Source organism: Chiloscyllium plagiosum, unplaced genomic scaffold (assembly GCF_037043375.1).
Source record: "Chiloscyllium plagiosum isolate Xiang-an unplaced genomic scaffold, Cpla_swu_hap1 HiC_scaffold_21, whole genome shotgun sequence".
Lineage (NCBI taxonomy): Eukaryota > Metazoa > Chordata > Chondrichthyes > Orectolobiformes > Hemiscylliidae > Chiloscyllium > Chiloscyllium plagiosum.
In genome coordinates this window covers 36,800,343-36,820,308 of record NW_028270159.1, presented here as the reverse complement: position 1 = coordinate 36,820,308, position 19,966 = coordinate 36,800,343, and the positions used below count along the sequence as shown (strand labels likewise).

At 38.7% G+C, this 19,966-nt stretch overlaps 1 protein-coding gene across 3 annotated transcripts in view; it reads right to left on the bottom strand.

The window, feature by feature from the left end:
- The window catches only part of pappaa (pregnancy-associated plasma protein A, pappalysin 1a), a 336,995-nt gene that overhangs the window by 84,248 nt on the left and 232,781 nt on the right, over nucleotides 1-19,966 (bottom strand). For all 3 annotated transcript variants that reach the window (XM_043719937.2, XM_043719938.2, XM_043719939.2), the window contains exons 17-20: nucleotides 17,409-17,580; nucleotides 14,811-14,958; nucleotides 10,218-10,327; nucleotides 5,471-5,542 (exon numbers count right to left, since the gene is read on the bottom strand). In XM_043719937.2, the coding sequence (XP_043575872.1) occupies nucleotides 5,471-5,542; nucleotides 10,218-10,327; nucleotides 14,811-14,958; nucleotides 17,409-17,580 (502 nt within the window). The remainder of the gene's footprint in view (nucleotides 1-5,470; nucleotides 5,543-10,217; nucleotides 10,328-14,810; nucleotides 14,959-17,408; nucleotides 17,581-19,966) is intronic.

The window sequence follows — 19,966 nt, the reverse complement described above, 5'->3', positions numbered from 1 at the left end:
CGGACTCAACCTGCATGTTTACCTTTAGAGAATCCTCAACTAACACTCCCAGATCCCTCTGTACTTTGGCTTTATGAATTTTCTCACCGTTTAGAAAGTAGTCCATGCTTGTATTCTTTTTTCCAAAGTGCAAGACCTCGCATTTGCTCACATTGAATTCTATCAGCCATTTCCTGGACCACTCTTCCAAACTGTCTAGATCCTTCTGCAGCCTCCCTACTTCCTCAGTACTACCTGCCTGTCCACCTAACTTTGTATCATCAGCAAACTTCACTATAATGCCCCCAGTCCCTTCATCCAGATCATTAATATATAGTGTGAACAGCTGCGGCCCCAACACTGAACCCTGCAGGACACCGCTTGTCACCAGCTGCCATTCCGAAAAAGAACCTTTTATCCTAACTCTCTGCCTTCTGTCAAACAGCCAATCCTCAATCCATACCAGTAGCTCACCTCGAACACCATGGGCCCTCACCTTGCTCAGCAGCCTCCTGTGTGGCACCTTATCAAAGGCCTTTTGGAAGTCTGGGTAGATAACATCCACTGGGCTTCCCTGGTCTAACCTACTTGTCACCTCTTCAAAGAACTCCAACAGGTTTTTCAGGCACGACCTCCCCTTACTAAATCCATGTTGACTTGTTCTAATCCAAGCCTGCTCTTCCAAGAATTTAGAAACCTCATCCTTAATGATGGATTATATAATTTTACCAACAACCGAGGTTAGGCTAATTGGCCTATAATTTTCCATCTTTTGCCTTGATCCTTTCTTGAACAAGGGGGTTACAATAGTGATCTTCCAATCATCTGGGACTTTCCCTGACTCCAGTGACTTTTGACAGATCTCAACCAACGCCTCCGCTATTTCCTCAGCCACCTCCCTCAGAACTCTCAGATGTAGCCCATTGGGGCCAAGAGATTTATCAATTTTAAGACCTTTTAGCTTTTCTAGCACTTTCTCTTTTGTAATGGCAACCATACTCAACTCAGCCCCCGACTCCCTTTAATTGTTGGGATATTACTCATGTCTTCCACTGTGAAAACTGATGCAAAGTACTTATTAAGTTTTCCAGCTATTTCCTTATCTCCCATCACTAGGTTTCCAGCATCAGTTTGAAGTGGCCCAATGTCTACTCTTGCCTGTCGTTTGTTTCTTATGTACTGAAAGAAACTTTTACTGTCATTTCTAATATTACTGGCTAGCCAACCTTCATACCACTATCTGCCTAAGTACAAACCTTTGCTGTTTCCACGTGTGCCGTGAGAGACCATAAAATTGTGCTATTTGTCAGAGACACTGTGATTGGTTAAGGCACAGCAGTCAGGAACCTCCATGTTTAGGGAATGGAAAGAAAAGTGGATGAGTCATTCTTGAGCTATTGCTGTGTGTCTCATAGTGGCTGAGTTAAGAGAACAGTTGGCATAAACCATGGCTGGATATTGCCTGACAGTGCTCTTGGATTATTAGCACATGGCCCGTAGGCTTGGACAACATGACAGAAAGGAGACGAGGTGTTAGATAGTGGTTGATTTTGGCAATTAATTGCTGCAATTAATAGTGTAGTAATTCACATTAGTCACAACAATGTTCCACATGGAGATGTGAACCTGAGCAGAGGACAAGAAAAGGCTAAGTTTTCTCACAGGGAACAAGAGGAAATAGTAGATACCCTACTGTCAAAGTAATATTTATGCTTTGGAAAGGGTTCACAGAAAAACAACAGGGATGTTTCTGCTTACTTAGTGCTCTAATTTATGAGAGGAGACTTGCAATTGAACTTTTTTTCACTGTCAGAAAGAAGATTGATGAAAACTGGTCTGTACTTTTAAGCTGCTGAAAGCCACAACTAATAAAGGTGCTCGAAACTATATTTATTTGCCTGCTGATGTAGAACGGACACAGAATTAAGAAAGCTTGAGCAATACTTTATTTTGAAACTAAATAGATTTTTTTTTCAAAAACCACTCCTCCTTTTGGATATCTGAAACAAGAATCTTAGTAAAAAGTGTTTGAAAGGGCAGAACTGATAGCTGGTTAAGAATGGATTCTACCATTCTTAAATGAAAGCTATGAAACAAGTATGTCCAACAATGACAGAATGATCCATCGGCATGGCATTTCTGACAAATATTCATCATAGCATAAGAATTTCTCAGAAGGTTCGTGCAAAGCAATGCAGGAGTAAACTATTAATGGAAAATCTGGAGCAATACATAACAATTTCAGAAGATCTATGAGGTCTTCCAAAAAATAAATTCTATCAGGCTTATTGAGGTTATTGTATGTGTTCTTCTGAAAGAATGGGCTTGATCATTCAAAACTGGTCTATTTCTATTTTAACAGGGGATGACATCTAATTGAATAATATTCTCCAATCTTCTGTCCTGAACTGCCACTCCACTTCCTCTGACTTGGGACTTTTTTTGCGTATTTGCTCTTTTTCTTTGCACTACCAAAGAAGAATTATGTTACAGCTCGACAGGACTTGTCATAGAGTAATACAGCACGAAAACAGATCCGTTGGTCCAACCACTCCATGACGACCATGTTCCCAAATTAAACCACTTCCACCTGCATACGTTTGGCCCATATCTCTACAAACATTTCTTAGTCATGTGCTTATCTAAACATCTTTTAACCAATGTTACTGTACCTATACCCACCACTTTCTCTGGATGGTCATTCCACATATGTACTTCTAGGCAAAAATAAAATACCTCTTATGTCTTCTTAAGATCTTTCTCCTCTCACCTTAAAAATATGGCCCCTAGCCTTGAAATTCCCCAGCCTAGGGAAAGGAACCTACCATTCACCCTATCTATGTCCTTCATGATTTTAAAAACCTCCATAAGGTCACCTTGCAACCTCTGACACTCCAGTGAAAGAAGTCACAGCCTATCTAGCCTCTCTTCATAACTCAAACCCTCCATTCCTGGAACCATGCTGGTAAATCCCTTCTGAACTCTCTCCAGCTTCCAATATCCTTCCTGTACAAGGAGACCAGAACGGGACACAGTCCTGCAGAAGATATCTCACCAACACCCTGTAAAACCTCAAAATGCCAACTCAACTCCTATAGTCAAAGGTCTGACCAATGAAGGAAAGTGTGTTAAGAGCTTTTCTAACCACTCTATCTATTTGTGATGCAAACTTCACAGAATTTTGTACCTGAACTCTTAGGCCTCTCTGTTTTACAACACTACCCAAGGCCCTACTTTTATTTGTATCCATCTTACCTTTGTTTTACCAACATGCAATACCTCACACTTATCCGAATTAAACTCCATCTATCTCTCTTCAGCCCATTGATCGAATTGATTAAGAACTCTTTGTAGTCATAGTCGACCTTCTTCATGTCCACTATACCATCAATCTTAGTGTCATCCAGAAACGTAACAGCCATACTTTCTCTATTCTTATCTAAATCATTTATATAAATGACAAGCAAAAATGGATCTAGCACTGAGCCTTTAACTAAGTTATGAATATAGATTGTAAATGCAGTCATTGAAATCCCAGCACTGATCCATGCACCAATCCATGACTTAAAATTTGCCAGTCTGAAAATGGCCTATTTATCTTGACTAAAAGCAACATAATGTGGATATCCGAGATTTGAAGTTAAAACAGAAAGTGCCGGAGAAAATCAGCAGGTCTGGCAGCATCAATTCCAAAGAAGAATCAATATTGGACTCAAAATGTTACTTCTGTTTCTCTGTCCACAGATGCTGCTAGACGTGTTGAGTTTCTCCAGCACTTTCTGTTTTCTTTATCCTGATGCTCTGAGTGTGATTTACCCATTTAAAAACAAATTGGGGGCAATCAGTGGATTAGGTCATGACTAACTTGCCGTCCCCACTTCTGAGAAAACTTAACCCATCATGCATCGATCAGCTTAAGAGCTGGCTGGTAGAGCATTGTTGGATCATAGTTCTCGACACTGATATTCTGGATTTACCAGGAGTTCTTCGCCAATCAGAGGCTGGCAGCCTCTGGGCTGAAGAACTGCTAATTGAGGCTTACATCTCAAGAGGATTCGGAATGGTAAAGATACATTCATAGCATTGGACTTCAGCAGCTTCCTAAAATATGTACACCTATTCTGCCTTTGGTCACCTTTATCTAACTTCCTTCATACTTGATGCGCAATTATGTCCCTGTTAAGCTACGCTATTACTCACAGAAGAAACATGGATTCACCCATCTCTAAATTATACTAAACCATAGTTCCACTTCCTTTGGGTATGTAAATTACTCATTTACCTGCCCTCGTGGTCCTTCCAGGTTGTGAAAATCATGAGTTTGACTAGCCTTTTCCGAGAAGCTTTGGTGACTTTCTGCACTGTGCTCCATACATTAAGGGGAGATGGCGAGGCCCCAGAGGCTGTTATCACTGGACTGTTAATCCAGAGACCCAGGTAATGTTCTAGAAACCTAGGTTCAAATCCCACTACAGCCAATGGTGTAATTTTAATGCAATAAAAATCTGGAATTAAGAGCATGATGATGACCATTGTATTATGATTTCAATTGTCAGAAAAGGATCCATCTAGTTCACTAATGCCCTTTGGGGAAGAAAACTGTTTCATTACCTGGTCTGGCCTATATGTGACTGACTCTTAATTGCCCTCTGGGTAATAAATGCTGGCCTAACCAGTGATGCCGTCATCCCATGAATGAACAAATAAAAATAAAGTACAGGCAAGATGGATCATTGGAAGACAGGGTTTGAGCTGCTGGATGGGGTGAAAATCATGTTTTATGTGACAATGTACTTCCTCAAGGCCAATCATGGTATGAGTTTTGGTAGTTTGGAAGTTTCATCCACTGATAAGAACCTTGACTTTTAAAAGGGTGTTCAGTGCTTAAGAAATGTAAAACTGTCTCATCTTGTATGTTAATACAGATCAGAATGGTCATAACTTAGCCAGTAAAACTGCAAGAATCAACAGAGAATGACTTGTAATTTTCTGCTCATTTCCAACCATTCTTCAATCCACTACACTATGTGTTGAAGCACTGTATTTTAACATACAAATTCAATAACCCTCCTGTTCCTATATGTGACAGTGTTTATCCAACAACTGATTATGGGGGTATAAAATACATTGAACAAGTACACAGCATGTTATGGTATCTTATTATTGAAACAAATCAAAATAATTATATTGTTAAAGGTTCAAACAAGCAATTGGTTCTCCATCATCCTGTTAGATGTGTTTTTATGGCTATGGTTATTGCTTAAGACAGCTGACCTGTCAGATGGGTATGTATGAATGAATTAGGCAGTCTGTCACCATGGGAAAATGCAAAAGGATGAGGGAATGATGTTCAAAAACACAGATATCCCTCCATTTGTATAACTGTAAAAAATTGAAAAAAACTTTCTTCAGGTCAATGAATATAATTAGCAAGGCAAGAATTTGCACTTCTACCAATGACAGCCTACAATCATGTAGTGAAGGGTCTTACCTCACATGATTTAATGCAGTGAATCATTTCAGGGTGTGGGTACCAGTTTAGTCCTGCTGTACAAACAATATTCTGTGAAGAGAAAATAAAATCAGAGCTGTTATAATTGCACTCAGAAGTTTGCTATCTGTGTGGCGTCTGCCTTGATTATCCGCACTGGTTTATACATGGTGATTTAGTGTACCAGACTGCAGAGCAAAGCAAGGTCACATGGATTTCTCAATGTCATGGCTGACTCACAACCAAGCAAGGTTTAAGTGGTGATTTGTTAAAAGCCTTTCACTTGTGTCCTCCTGTAACATAAAGCACTATTTCTAGCGTTTGTTGGCCAGTCCTAATTGAAAGATGTATTTTAATAGCTTGATATACAAGGTGTTATCATTCAATATCTCAACAGGTCAAAATGTTGGATGTTAGAATTAAATGTAGAATTATGGTTATTTGGAGTGATTATAATGCAACAATCTAATTCATGACTTAAGATGTTTAACATAACAGAATTGAATAGCTGGAATGAACTCCATGTTTACAAGGGAGGATGGCAAGGAATGGTTATAAGACAGCAATCAGTGGTAAGACAGCAATTCTTCATTTCATAAACAATGCTGTATATATATTTATTCACTGAGCTTCTGAAATTAGACTGATTAATCCCTATTTTGTCATCTTTAATGCGTGTTTTCAAGGTTTTCATCAGTTAGTCTGCAGTTGGTGGAGACAACTTGCAATTATATTCAGATATATACTGCCACTCTAGAATTTTAACTGCTTATCTAACACTCTTAATTGACTCTTACTTTTAAATTTGCTGCTATAAAATGGCTTGGAAAATTTTACATGATTTATCCAATGGCTGGTAATGTCTGACCTTCATTCAGGTGGCCTTATGTGAGCGCTGTCTCCATGACATATCCTTTTATTGTTTCAGGTGCAATCATGTTTCCTCATTTTACTATCAGTGTATGATATTATACAGCAACAAAAGATTCTGTGTTTTAAACCCCATTCCCTTTACACACAATACATATTTGCCATGCTTTTGTACAAGTTTTAGCTCTTTGAGATTCTGTTGCTTCCCCTCAAATCAATCATCATTGCTCTCTGGGAAAAGGAGTTCCACACATTAACAGTCATTTAATAGAGATAAAAGTTTTCCTCTTAAATCATCTGAAATTGAAACTCCTTCTCTTTAAGCTGTTCCCTCTAATCCTGGTCCCTTCAAAGGCAACAATACTCTCAGCATCCACCCTGGTAAGTCCCCTCAGGATCTTGCATATTTCAATAAGAGCTCCCTTTATCCTTCTGAACTCCGGTGGATACAGGCTCAACACTTCCTCACAAGACAATCCCTTCATCTGTTGCACAAACCTTCTCTGAACTGTTTCTAATGTAATTATTACCTTTCTTAAGCAAGGAAACTAAAATGGCACACAATACTTCAAGGTAGCATCACCAATGCCCTGTACAACTGTAGACAAATATTCCTAATTCTATATTCCATTCCTTTTTCAGTGAACAGCAACATTCAATTTGCTTCTGACTTACTTGAGATACTTGCATGTTGACTTTTTGTGAATTTCTGAGGAACCTAGAATCCTCTATACTGCAGAATTTTTCAATTTCTCTCCATTGAAATAGTCCATTTTTTCCTGCAAAATAGACAACTCCACATTTTCCCACGTGGTGTCAACTCTGCCTCTAACACAGAACACAGTATTTCCAATCACCGTGCAGAGCAAAGAAGGAAGAACAAAACCACACTTGCTGAAAGTTCAAAGATAATCCCTTTAATCATTTAACTGTTATGGTCAGCTTGGAGCATTTAAAAAGCACGTTAGTGGGAACTTGGAAGTCCAAAATGACAGACCTGCCATCAAGTCAATGACAGAAGCTGTCTGATACTACCAACCCCCTCAACGTACCTGTTTCCATGGTATATGTGGCATGCCTACACCAGCACTCTTATGGTAAAGATGCATTGCACAGGTTGTGCTGAGAACATTCCAGCATTTTGAGTTTTGAGCTTCTCGAAACCTGTGCTACAAAGCTTAATTTTTATGCCTTTATTTTCTGCAGTTTGTTGCTTTTTAAGTTCATCTGCTATAATGTGTATATGAAAGTTTTTTTAAAAAATAAGTGGGCTTTCATTCCTACAAGTGTCCATGATACAACTGATCTCAGTTATCTCTTTTTATGTAATGTGTGACTTACTGAATAAGTTGATGTAACTGCATAGAAACCCTGAGTACAAGGTTGGCTGTTGATGATATGCAATTAAAAATTTAGTTCCTTTAAATTTCCACTTTATGAATAAAATTTGAAAAGTTTTAATTGACTATAAGCTGGTGGTGATTATCTTGCTTGAATTACAAGGAGTTTGACTGCAGAATCTTGCTCCTTAATGTAATTTCAATGACTGATCAAATTACCTCACTCCCGATTTCAATGTCCCATTTGAAGCCCATTGTGGCTCTTCCCAAATTATTTTTCTTGTGTGTTGAAATAAAAAAAAACTTGGAAATCATCCAAGGTTGTAATTATCTGTAATTGCAAAGACTCATTTTATATTTAAATTATACTAAAATCTGTTTTTTTTTCCAATTTTTTTCTTTCTCATCCAGAGTTGGTGTAATTAGAGAATAGTAGGAAATTTGCATGTTTCTTGAGATATGCAAGGGATGGATTGCAAAACAATCTTTAGGGGCAGACTGGACCAGAAGAAGAGACCTTGTCAATCAAGTTTGTTATCTTCTGTCCTGTAGTACACACTTGAGATGGAAATAGCATAGTGACAGAGGCAAAGGATTTTCAGTTCCAATCTTTTGTAGAATTACTGCCCTGCCCAAGGAGACAAATGCTGGATGCTTGCATTCGATAAACCCATTGGCGTGTGCACTTTAAAAGAAGGATGAAAAGCAACACTAGGCATTAATATAGCATAGAAATCCAGAAATCTGTGCGTAATTTAATGACGGAAATAAAGGGAGCCTAACATGACAAGACTGGTCCCCGCCATCAGATTCAATTCCAATAAGCTACTCATCAAATCCCTTCAAATCCAACCTGATATGTCACTAAAACTGAGGCTGTGTAACATATGCAGGGACTGAAATCTTATAAAGTTATTTATGTGTATAATTTTTACCGTGTGACGTGGATGACATTGGCAAGGCCATCATTTATTGATGACCTCTCATTGTCCTTCCAAGCCTCATTCTCAAATATGATTGACTAATCTGCTCTGTCATTTCAGAAGGTTATTAAGAGTTAATCATGTTGGTCTGGGTCTGTGGTCAGATCAGGAGAGGATACGTGATTTTCTTCTTTAAGGGGGTATTAGTGAACCAATTGGGTTTTTACAAGAATTTGATGGTTTCAGTCAAAGTGGCTGCAACACAACTTTTTTATTCTCCATTTGTCTGATGAGCTGATTTTGAAATTCATTGCTGCCATGATGGGGTTTATTACATTTTATTTCCCTGTGTATAAACAAGACAATCATACTGTGTCGCGTTCAGATTCAGCAACACAGAATTGCATTGTTGTATCTTGATGTAAACACTTTCAGAGAATGGTTACTGAGCTTGTGAACACTCTTGTTCCACCATATGTTCACAATGAACACGCTTACACAGAACAAGTTCATTTTGGCGCTTTTAATGTCCTGTCATGTCAGTACAACAGGGAAACAGGAACATGGTTTGAACTGCAGCCTGCTACATCAGTGCTGATATTTGGTCAACATTTATTCGCAAATGTTTAATAAAACAAACAATTCCAAGAATAGTTCTATCTCATGGCTTTCTGAACAGAGTGATTTGGTGCAGTGCATCACTTGGTACATTATTACCCTTAAACGCATTCTGCCTGAGGAATCTTGCATAAAATGTAGGAGGGAGCAAAAACGATGCTTTCTGTACAACAACAAACAACTTGCCACATTAAAATCCAGAGAATGTTCACAAGACTGATACCAGATATGGGAGGGACTGTCTTACAAGGAGAAGTTAAATAGATTGGACCTGCCCTCATTGGAATACAAAAAAATGAAAGGTGACGTTATTGAAGTGCACAAGATTCTTAGATGACCTGACAGGGTAGATGTGGAAAGATTGTTTCCCCTTCTGGGAGAGTCTTGGACCAATGGGCATAATCTCAGAATAAAAGGAATTTCACCCCTGAGGGTAGTGAATTTATGGAATTCTTTACCATCAAGGCCTATTGAGCCTAGATCATTAAGTATATTCAAGGCTGAGACAGGTTAATTTTTAACTAAGGAAATTAAGGGTTATTGGGGAAAAGGCAAGAAAGTCGAAAATGATCAGAGCAGCCATGATCTCATTAAACGACAAAGCAGACTGGAGGGGCTGAATGGCCTCCTTCTGCTCCTATGTCTTATTGCCTTATGCACTTAGTTCAGAAACCTCTATTGCTACAATAAAGGCCATGTTACAGATTATACACGTCTGCAGACAGAATGTTTTTATGTACTTATCATACACATGTCAAAACTTCAATCATTCATATAATCCAAATAAGGTCTCAAAGTCTAAAATGCAAAACAGCAATATCAAGCACCGAATATTGGATTGATAACGTTTGGATTAAAATTTGCAATAAAAGCATCATCTTCCACAATGTGGACACTGTCCAAAATGTTGGACTTGCTAGCCAGTAATTGGGTTGCCTGTAATTAGGCAAAATTATTTAAATGAAAGGAGTTTCATTCACACTACTTAAAACCAACCTTTGCCTTTGGAGGACTCATCCAGTATTTTACATCATCTGAGGTCATGTTGCTTGGTAAAATGACTGCATCATTTTGATGTAACAAACAGGAAGGTGTACATTCTGCACCTGAAAGAAACCAAACAGTATTTTTCTGAGAATGTATTTATCTCTGTGCTCTCCTGATTTCAGACTTTTTATACAGTAATTTTGCACATATTTCAAATACAAATGTGAAAAATGGGAGATTCATTCCTTGAAGTATGATTAAGCAGTGTAAGTTTGTGCTTTCCTATGTTAGCATACCAGTGAGTTAACATCTGATTGCTATTCTGACAAAGTTTCTAACATATGTATTTATAGCAGTCTGAAGCATTTGTGAAAATTCTAGCAAGAGGCGTTTTTTTTCCCCTTAAGAACAGAATGTTCACCTAAAGGTTTATTTGAGTCAACATGTTGAAAGACTTCTTCAAGCAGGAAGAACTGCAGCTGGAAATCCATAATACTTTCATTATGAGATGGTATATTTCTAGCAAAAGTGTAATGAGGTGACCATGCTGGAAAGGAGGCTGCGTTCCATTTTATGGAACTGCAAGTAACAGTTGACTTTGTAGGCTATAGCTTTAAGACTAGGTTAACTGTATCTTAAGTGCGGTATGTACTAGGTTGCTTCTGATGAAATCGCTCCCTGCTAAAACACTGCACCTTAATGGGCATGACTTCTTTGCAGGAATTACAGCATTCAATTACGTATGCCAACTGAACTAGCTCATCACACTCAGCGTGCTGGTGAATCTTCCTTACTGTTGTATCTGTTTAACCTTACTCATTTACACCATGCAATCTTATTCTGCAAAGATGTAATTAGTGTAACACTCATCTTAAAAAACGCAAAATAAGAAAGTCTTAATGCTAAAATGAGCAAACAATGCTTGCACAAAATATTAGTTTTTGTGCATTACGCATAATTTAATATAAAAATAATTTTACCAAAGCATACATTTTTGATTCATTTATTATTTTCTTCCTAAAGTAGCATCTGTAATAAATTTCTGCAAGTCAGACTGTCGTAATGAAAATCCTTCCTATACTGACAACACACTACATTCCATGGAGCTGAGCAGTCCCAGAATTGATGGAATAAGGATATTTAAGCACTATGGATAGCTCCACAATTCCAAATACACATACTAATCTGTCTACCTCCTTTCTCCTTAACTAATCAGGCATCAGTCATGCCTGAATAAACAGCACAGATCAAGTAACCCTTAAACTTACCACTGTATTTTATACTAATTAACTTAAACCACTGGAGAGAATGTACTCCACTAAGTTGAGCGTCGAAGGATCAAGGCATCTCCATCGGGACTGAGTGTTTAACCAGGCAGGGTGCCATTTAGTTCAGAATTTATAGGTTGCACAGAGCTTTCAACTTAAACAACTGAAGGTCTGTTGAGGACGTTCCATTAAAAAAAAGGTATGGTACCCAGAACGCAAGCAGAGCTAAATAGCAATCATTCACCTGCTTGAGCGCTTATAGAGGCCAGTGGCTGCATTTGCAGCAGTAGATCACATTTACAGTTACATCTAAAGAAGAATAGTAGACATTAAATATTGAAGGTGAAAATGTGTTGCTGGAAAAGCGCAGCAGGTCAGGCAGCATCCAAGGAGCAGGAGAATCGACGTTTCGGGCATGAGCCCTTCTTCAGGAATTAAATATTGAAGCCAACTTTTTTTCAAATTACGTTTTTGATCTATAATGAAAGGTTAGGATGTGGAAGGTCGTGTTATGAACTGGACAAAAGTCAGCAGAGTATCTTTGTACTCGAGCTCTTGTTTCGTCTTACCAGGAGATATGTTTTGGAGGTTCATGATAATAAAGTGTCCATAAGCTAGATTGGCATTCACTGCCACTCAATAATATTATAAAAGCAAAGGCAGGCATTGAGATTAACCTTACTTGTGATGCCTGGAATTCCTTAAGTTTTGTTTCAATTTACTCTTTTTTTGCACATTTTATGCAACTTGACAACAAATTCAATGGTAGTTCTGGCCATCCATGTCATGCTCAAAACTTCAAACATAGCTCTGACCTCCTTGTACTCAGACTTTTCTTCTAAAATAATGATTCATCAGAAAATTACTGGTTGACAGGTTTTCAACTTTCTCAAAATTGGGTCAAAGGTTTGTTTGGAAAGGAGTGTTATAACTTTAGTACATGACACAGAACAAGAAAACTTGGAGACAAAATGTTTGTTGACCAAGGGCTGATTTTTTGTCACAGTGCACTCTCTAATTATGTAAAACTTCTGGAGATCATTTTCAAAATCAACTCAAATATGATAAAATAAAATCAGGAATAGAATTTCAGCAACTTCGAACATTTATTTGCCCAGATACAGGCAGGGCAAGATGTTGTGACGCATAAAATGTTATCTGCAAAGCATAACATGAAAAAGTGATAGAAGTTATGAGAATAATTGAAGAGTGTACTATTTAATATTAAGCTGCTCTTAAGTTTACATTAGGCATCAAGTCTTTTTATTCCTTCAATCCACTTTGTTTTCTTTCCTCCTGGGCTGATATCGGTAGGTTAATGTCCTCTGTTCTACCCAAATCATGTTGGAGAGGAATGTCAAATATGATTTGTGTTTTTTTTGTTGTTCCCCCTTTATTTTTCCCTGTAGGAAGAATTTGACCTCCAGCAGCTTATCTCTGTTTGATGATGTAATGAGGTTGGGTGGTAGTGAATCTGCCATGTCTGCATTTCAGAACACAATGTTTCAATCACCATTGTCCACATTGTAGTAGACAGAATTGCCATTGTACTGCCTTGGTGATCTTTAGTGATGGAAACTCTCATAAATTGTGGCCTTATTTGACACAGTCAATGAGCAGTACATTAGTTTCAAGGTGAGAGGGGAAATATTTAAAAAGGACTTAAAGGGTAGCTTTTTCACGCAGATGGTGGTGCATGTAAGGAATGAGCTACCAGAGGAGGTGGTGAAGGCAAGTGCAATTACATAATTTAAAAGGCACCTGGATGGATATATGAAGAGGAAGTTTGTAGGGATATGAGCCAAATGCTGGCAAATGGGACTCGAGCAGTTTAGGACATCTTGCCGGCAAGGATGAGTTGGACTGAAGGGTTTGTTTCTGTGCTGTATAACACTATGACTTTATAAATAAAAATTACTAAGTTGCTGTTGCTTTGCTGCTGTTGCTTTTTGAACACTGTCCCTCACATTGTGTTGTTTCTCAATCAGCTATAGCCCTTCATGATTAAGTAGTTTCTGTTGGAATTATGATTCATATGCAAGACAAATGTATGGACATGAGAAAATGATTGTTCTGGTGGACTCAAAGGATAAATCCAATAGAAGTCCTTTGGAACACTTGCAAAGTTGGGAGAATCATGCGTTGGTGCACTTCATGAGATGCTCTCTTTTGGAACAGAGACTTTGCCCATTCCTACAGGGCCATGGATGTGTAGGGCATTGTAGGTCAGAAAGCAGAGACTCACTAAGTCCCACGCTGGTGGGTTTTAGATTCAATTGGCAGAAGGAGATCTGATGTCAACACAAGTGTGCCTGTCCCAGCCTGATATAAACAAAGTTAAAAATCACACAACACCAGGTTCTCGTCCAACAGGTTTAATTGGAAGCACACTAGCTTTCGGAGCGACGCTCCTTCATCAGGTGATAGTATAGGGCTCAATCGTAACACAGAATTTATAGCAAAAATTTGCAGTGTGATGTAACTGAAATTATACATTGAAAAATTGATTGTCTGTTAAGCCTTTCTAACAGCCCCCCACTATCGCCTGATGAAGGAGCGTCGCTCCGAAAGCTAGTGTGCTTCCAATTAAACCTGTTGGACTATAACCTGGTGTTGTGTGATTTTTAACTTTGTACACCCCAGTCCAATACCGGCATCTCCAAATCATGATATAAACAAGTGTGAGATGGAAGTTCAGGCACAGTTTGGGGTCAGGGCCCCCAAGATCTCTCCACATCTAGAAAAAGGCATTCTGGTACTTCCCAACTCTTCATCAATTTCCCCAACACTGAGTAGTCAGCAACCTCTAAAATTCTGGGATCTTCGAATAATGTGTCCCAAAAAAACTAAAAGCCCACTAATGCAGCCCCACAGTACCATCTCCTTCCCCCTCTGGATAACAAGATCATTGATCACGATCAGTGTTCACAATTAGGATGAACCCAGCATAAGTCCTGGTAGGTTACAGCCAGTCACCTTGCTTAGGCAATCATGTGGGTTTCTCAACATGAATAACTGCAGCAAAACCAGCCATTACATAAGACAACATGTTAATTGAAAAGGACATTGGGAGATTTTGTAATTCTGATACATCAATGGCCACTGTCATAATTCTACTCCAATCAAATACATGCATTGCTTTCACTGAAAAGCTAGGTAAACGTAAAGAGAAAAGGATAGAAGGTTTCACTAAGAGGGTTGACGAAAGGAAATGTGAAACAAAAATGCTAGCATGAATTAGTTAGATGAAATGATTGGGTCATGTAAATCTATGTAACTCTAACTAACTCCTAAATTTGAAAATTTTCTTCACATCATTCCATTGCCATGTTACCTATGCCATAGCCGTCTTTGCAGTTCAGTCTAATTTGACTGTTGAGGCGATGCGGTTGTGGGCAGTCTCCTTTCATTGAGCTGCAGATCTGAAGAGAGCCATTCCATGTTCCATCCTTCCTGCAGCGAATCAAGTTATTGATAGGTTCCTACAAAATATTACATGGGCACAATCAAGTCACAAAAATCCAATGACCTTTAAATTTCCACCGAGCACAGCAGCAAACCACAATAAACCATATTTCTGCACTTAAACTGCTTTCATTATTGTGCAAATTTGAGGTTTCTGTTTGATTGAACTTGATGTAAAGAGGTCTGTGCTTTCACTTTTGATGTGTCATGCCTCACTGGGATAAAGTGCTGGAAATCAAGTCCCACTACAGAGGAACCTCGATTATCTAAAGGACATGGATGGGGTTAATCGAATGACAGATAATCGATGCTGGATAACATAGTTAGCCATGCATTGGGACCTTGTGATCTTGTTTGGATGTTCCGATGTTCGGTTAATCGAATGCCGGATAATTGAGGTTCCTCTGTACTTGGGTGGACAGATCAGGTGCCTGTACTAAATAAGAATGACTATTTATTTCAAATAAGTAGATTCTGGCTACAGGTCAACAACTATGAACTGTTAACATATAACATCTCTACTAGTTAAAATTCTAATCCACTTATTAACCTCTCTTTACACACAAAGAGGCAGAGACAAAAAAAAAATACAGTTATCAATGGAGAAAAAACTGATAAGGCAGTTCAGTGGTCTCTGTCCAGAGTTCATTGAGTTGATCATCTTGTTACCTATCGCATTTCCGACGCCCCTCTCCCAAGTCCCTCCTCCCTACCTTTTATCTTAGCCTGCTGGACAAACTTTCCCCATTCCTGAAGAAGGGCTTATGCCCGAAACGTCGATTCTCCTGTTCCCTGGATGCTGCCTGACCTGCTGCGCTTTTCCAGCAACACATTTCCAGCTCTGATCTCCAGCATCTGCAGACCTCACTTTCTCCTCAAAGATCATCTTGTTTTGCCAGGCCTTGCTAATCTTTGATCTCTCTTCTCCACGTACTTTCTCTTACTTTCAGGAGGCACAAGACAATTGGTTCACAACTTATAAAGTCTCTGACTTATTGATTAAGAACAGTAGCTTACAGCACCAGGACAGTGAAAATAAATTAGCTTTCTTCAGGCTTTGAATACTTTTTATGGCAAGAAAATAGATAGGACTGCCCTTTCCAGAAGTCCAAAGGCTTCTGAACCCATCATATCCACAAGCTGCTCAGGTACTTGAGAACTAATCATATAGTTTTTGATAGGCTGAAGGTCTTTGTCATTGACAACTGGTCACCACACCGCAGACTAATGAACTGCTTATCCAGCCAAATCTCCCCTTGCACACGTCCCCTCCCTCTGGTTTATCTTTAGTAACCTTGCCCCACTGCTTGAAGAGCACTTAGAAAGAGTGTCAGTTCAGCCTGCTTCTAAAATGTTCAGTAATCCCTTCCACAATCTTTGCTTTTGAAAACAGTCCATTTTGTATTTCAATCACAATCCAAAATAGTGGAAATATTTTTTTAAAAACTGCCTTTAAAAAGGCTTTACAAGGTTCAAGCTTCCTGCTTCAGCAAATTGGGAAGCAGTCATTTTTAATGTGCAAGTTGAGATCCAATGACTTAAATCAGGGCCTGATCACCAGCTTGGCCATGAACTTATGAAAACCTGTGTACCTGTTTCTCAGATGATGGAACTGAAGTGTCCCGTGCGAGTTTACTGGTGAGTTAATGTTTTCATAAGCCTTCTATGGTTTAAAAACTAAAGAGAGCCAGTGCCAAGCCATGACCTTCACACTGTATATACTCTTCAACCCAAGCCCCAAGGCCCTCAATCCAGTCCGTTGTCTACTTGGTGTCTGCAACTCATTTGCTAGATGTAAGTAAGGCTGGGAGTGGTAGTGACTGATTTTTCTTATGACTGTCCTTCATCTGAACAAAGCATGACATCCAAGCCTGCAGATGTAATGTTCGAATATACTTTATTTATTTCTTTGGTCTTAGTTCTTAAAGTTTTGTAATTCATCACTTTCAAAGTTGAACTCTGTGAAAAGGTGACACAAACAGAAAAGTAGGTGTCTGAATTTCAAATAAGCTGCAAGGGAGGCATTCTACAGGGACAGTGCTAAATTATAAAGGTTAACACTTGGTATCATCAAAGATGCCACCAGTGAAAATTAAATCACGCTTTTTATTATTCTTCATGTTGAGAAAGACATTGGAAATCCAGGGATTCCTAAAGGGAGCTGGAAGTTCCCAACGTTAGAAAGCCCTCATTTACCACATCTATATTAACTGGTGTCCATCTGTACTGAAAACTGTTTGCACTGCACATTATAAAGTTTCAGACAGTGATGTGAGTCCGTCTGCTGAGAGAAACCCTCATAAAACAGGGGAAAAAAATTCTTGTAAAGATTTTTGTGAGCTAAAATTAGCAACTAAGTATTTCTTATTCCAAACAGGCAGCAACATTTCTCCTTTACAGCTTTCCTACTTGAAAGCTCATTTTCTAACTTTCCACACATAAAACGTTTGGAATCCTCAATACTTACACTCTCATTGTTGGCATCACTGCAGTTCACCCAGCAAACACTGTTAAACTGGAAGCCATTTGTACACTGGTAAACCCCGTGAAATTTTGCTGGGACTGCCTCACACATGACGGGGACGCACACGGCCTCCTGCCAACTTCCATCCTCAGTGCACCTGGTCTTGAAATTTCTCCTATAAAACGAAAAACTGAAATTTGAAACTGATTGTGTTGAAGAATTAACTGCATCAAAATCCCTGCTGAAACCCCTATGGCTAAGGATTTTTTTTTCAGAAACTAGAATAGGCAATCTTTATAGCTTGTTTCAGTGTTTCCTCACAGAAATAACAGATGCATTACATATATTCTGCTTTTAACACATCCTGAAGTTCTTCAAACACTGGAAGCCCAGGGAGAAGAGAACACACAGCAAGCAGAAGCGTTTGGATAGATGACTGAAAACATCACGACTTTCAGCAGTGTTTTTGGAAAAGGGGGAGAAACTGAGCAAATGCAGCTTGTACATGGAGCAGATGAAGCAGGTGCAATACAACATTAGCCAGGATCAAATGGTGATGGATCTGAGTTGAGTGAATCTAGGATGGAAGAAAGCACAGAATTAAGAAGCCCCACTCAAGAAATCTACAGTGATTTGGTTTTCCATGTAAACAAGACATAGGTCTCCAAGATAAAAATAAAATCTTCTTTCCCTCAAAACTGAATTCACATTTTGAATAACTGAAATATGGAAATTTGTACATATTTCCAGAATTTTGAAGGACTGACTAAATAAAAGGATTATGCGGCAAAGATTATAATGTTTCAAATTGAATGATATAAAGTGACACTTCAGCTTGCTGTGCACAAAATATTTCAGAATTGTACTTCTGGTTTTCCTACTGCAGCAAAAATTAAATTGCATATTTAAAAGCAGGACTATAAGTAACTGAATCAAATTACAGTCCTAAAGCAGAATCTTTAATGAATGAGGAGGTCACTAGATATTGAAAAACTATTATGTCAAGGTTACTGGGCTGCCTATTAGTATGCAACACCACTTTCAGATTGTCTGTGTTGTACTGTTCTAACATTTCATTTGTTTTTTTCTTTAATGATACAGCTTAAGTTGTTGTGATTTTGCAGATTAAAATGGTATACCTTGCATAATTTATGCAGGATTCCTGCTCCCCCTTAAAATCTGGCAAGAGTGCCCAGGATCATTCTCCTCCTTTGTCAAGCCTAATAAGCATAGATTTGACAGTAAGTGAACCTGTCTGACAAGTGTTTGATTGGTCATCCCAGTCAAAGTGTTCCCAAAGGACACTTGTTAGATAATGAGGTCTATTGATTTTGAAAAGAAATGCATTTCTGTCAACCCCAGCTAGTTAAAATTGCATTTGGCTTGCTTTCTCCCTTGTTTAGTTAACTGCTTGATGTTTCACCTCCTTTTCTCTCTTTTCTCTTTGTCTGGCTAGGAGAGTGAGCAAAGGAGCCAGCTGCGGTGTCTCTGCCACAAATAGTTGGCTACAAGGAGGCACGAGGAAGTACTATTGGAGTGATTCTAAGTTCATAAGTAAAAACATTTTCATCAATGAAGGTGAAACATTCTTGCTGTGATTAGAAACTTGTGATGTGAAACATTCTAGGGAATATCCACATGCTTGAAAATATGTCACATTGGGCAAAGTGTAGGATCATCAGTGGACTGGGTAACTCTATCACTCAAAGTGATTTACATTTATATTTCAACTACTTTAGCCAGTGGGGGAGTAATATCTATTCATCTGCAGGTTCCTTGAAGAGGCATTGTTACAATTGGTTCTCTTGTTCCCACGGATAAATCTTTGAACTGCAGAAACGTTAAGTGTAAGTGAATTAAGGGTGACCCTTGGGAGAGCAATACCCCTGATCAGTTCGTTATACTTTCACTGCTATAACTGGTTCCCCTAATACTTTGTCAGAAACACAGAGCCATGAACATACAAACATAGTGAAGCATACTGTTCATACACTTACAATCAGGATGACAAAGGTTATGAACGGAAATACACTTCGGGTTTAAAAATTAGCAGAATCGGGGGAAATTTCATTCTTCCAAGATGAAAAAGGTTGGACTGGGCTCTCAGGATGTGTCCTCCCAAGTTCAACTGTCATTCGGCAAGCACATGGAAGGAAATCTCTCTCTCTGTCTCTATTTTCACCCTTTTTCAGTTATTCTATGCAAAGAGGCATGAATCTGCCCTGACATTTGGTAGTATGCATTCAAATTGAAATAACAAATTAAAATTAAGTTTCATTCCTGTGCACTAAGTTGTGATTTCTGTGATGTTCAACATCATTCTATTTTGCTCTCTTAATGAGAGAAAGTACATGTTAGCAGGGAAATTAAAGGGGAGAAATTCCTTCTACTGCAAACAGATAGCAAACTTGTTGAAATAGTTGATTCGTATTTAAAAATGAAAATGAAAGTTAGTCTCATGCCACTGACTGAGGGAGGAATGCTGACGAGTGAATAAAGAGATCTCCCTGCACTTCATAGAATCAGAATAATTCCACAATCCTATGGCTCTCAGATCCGAA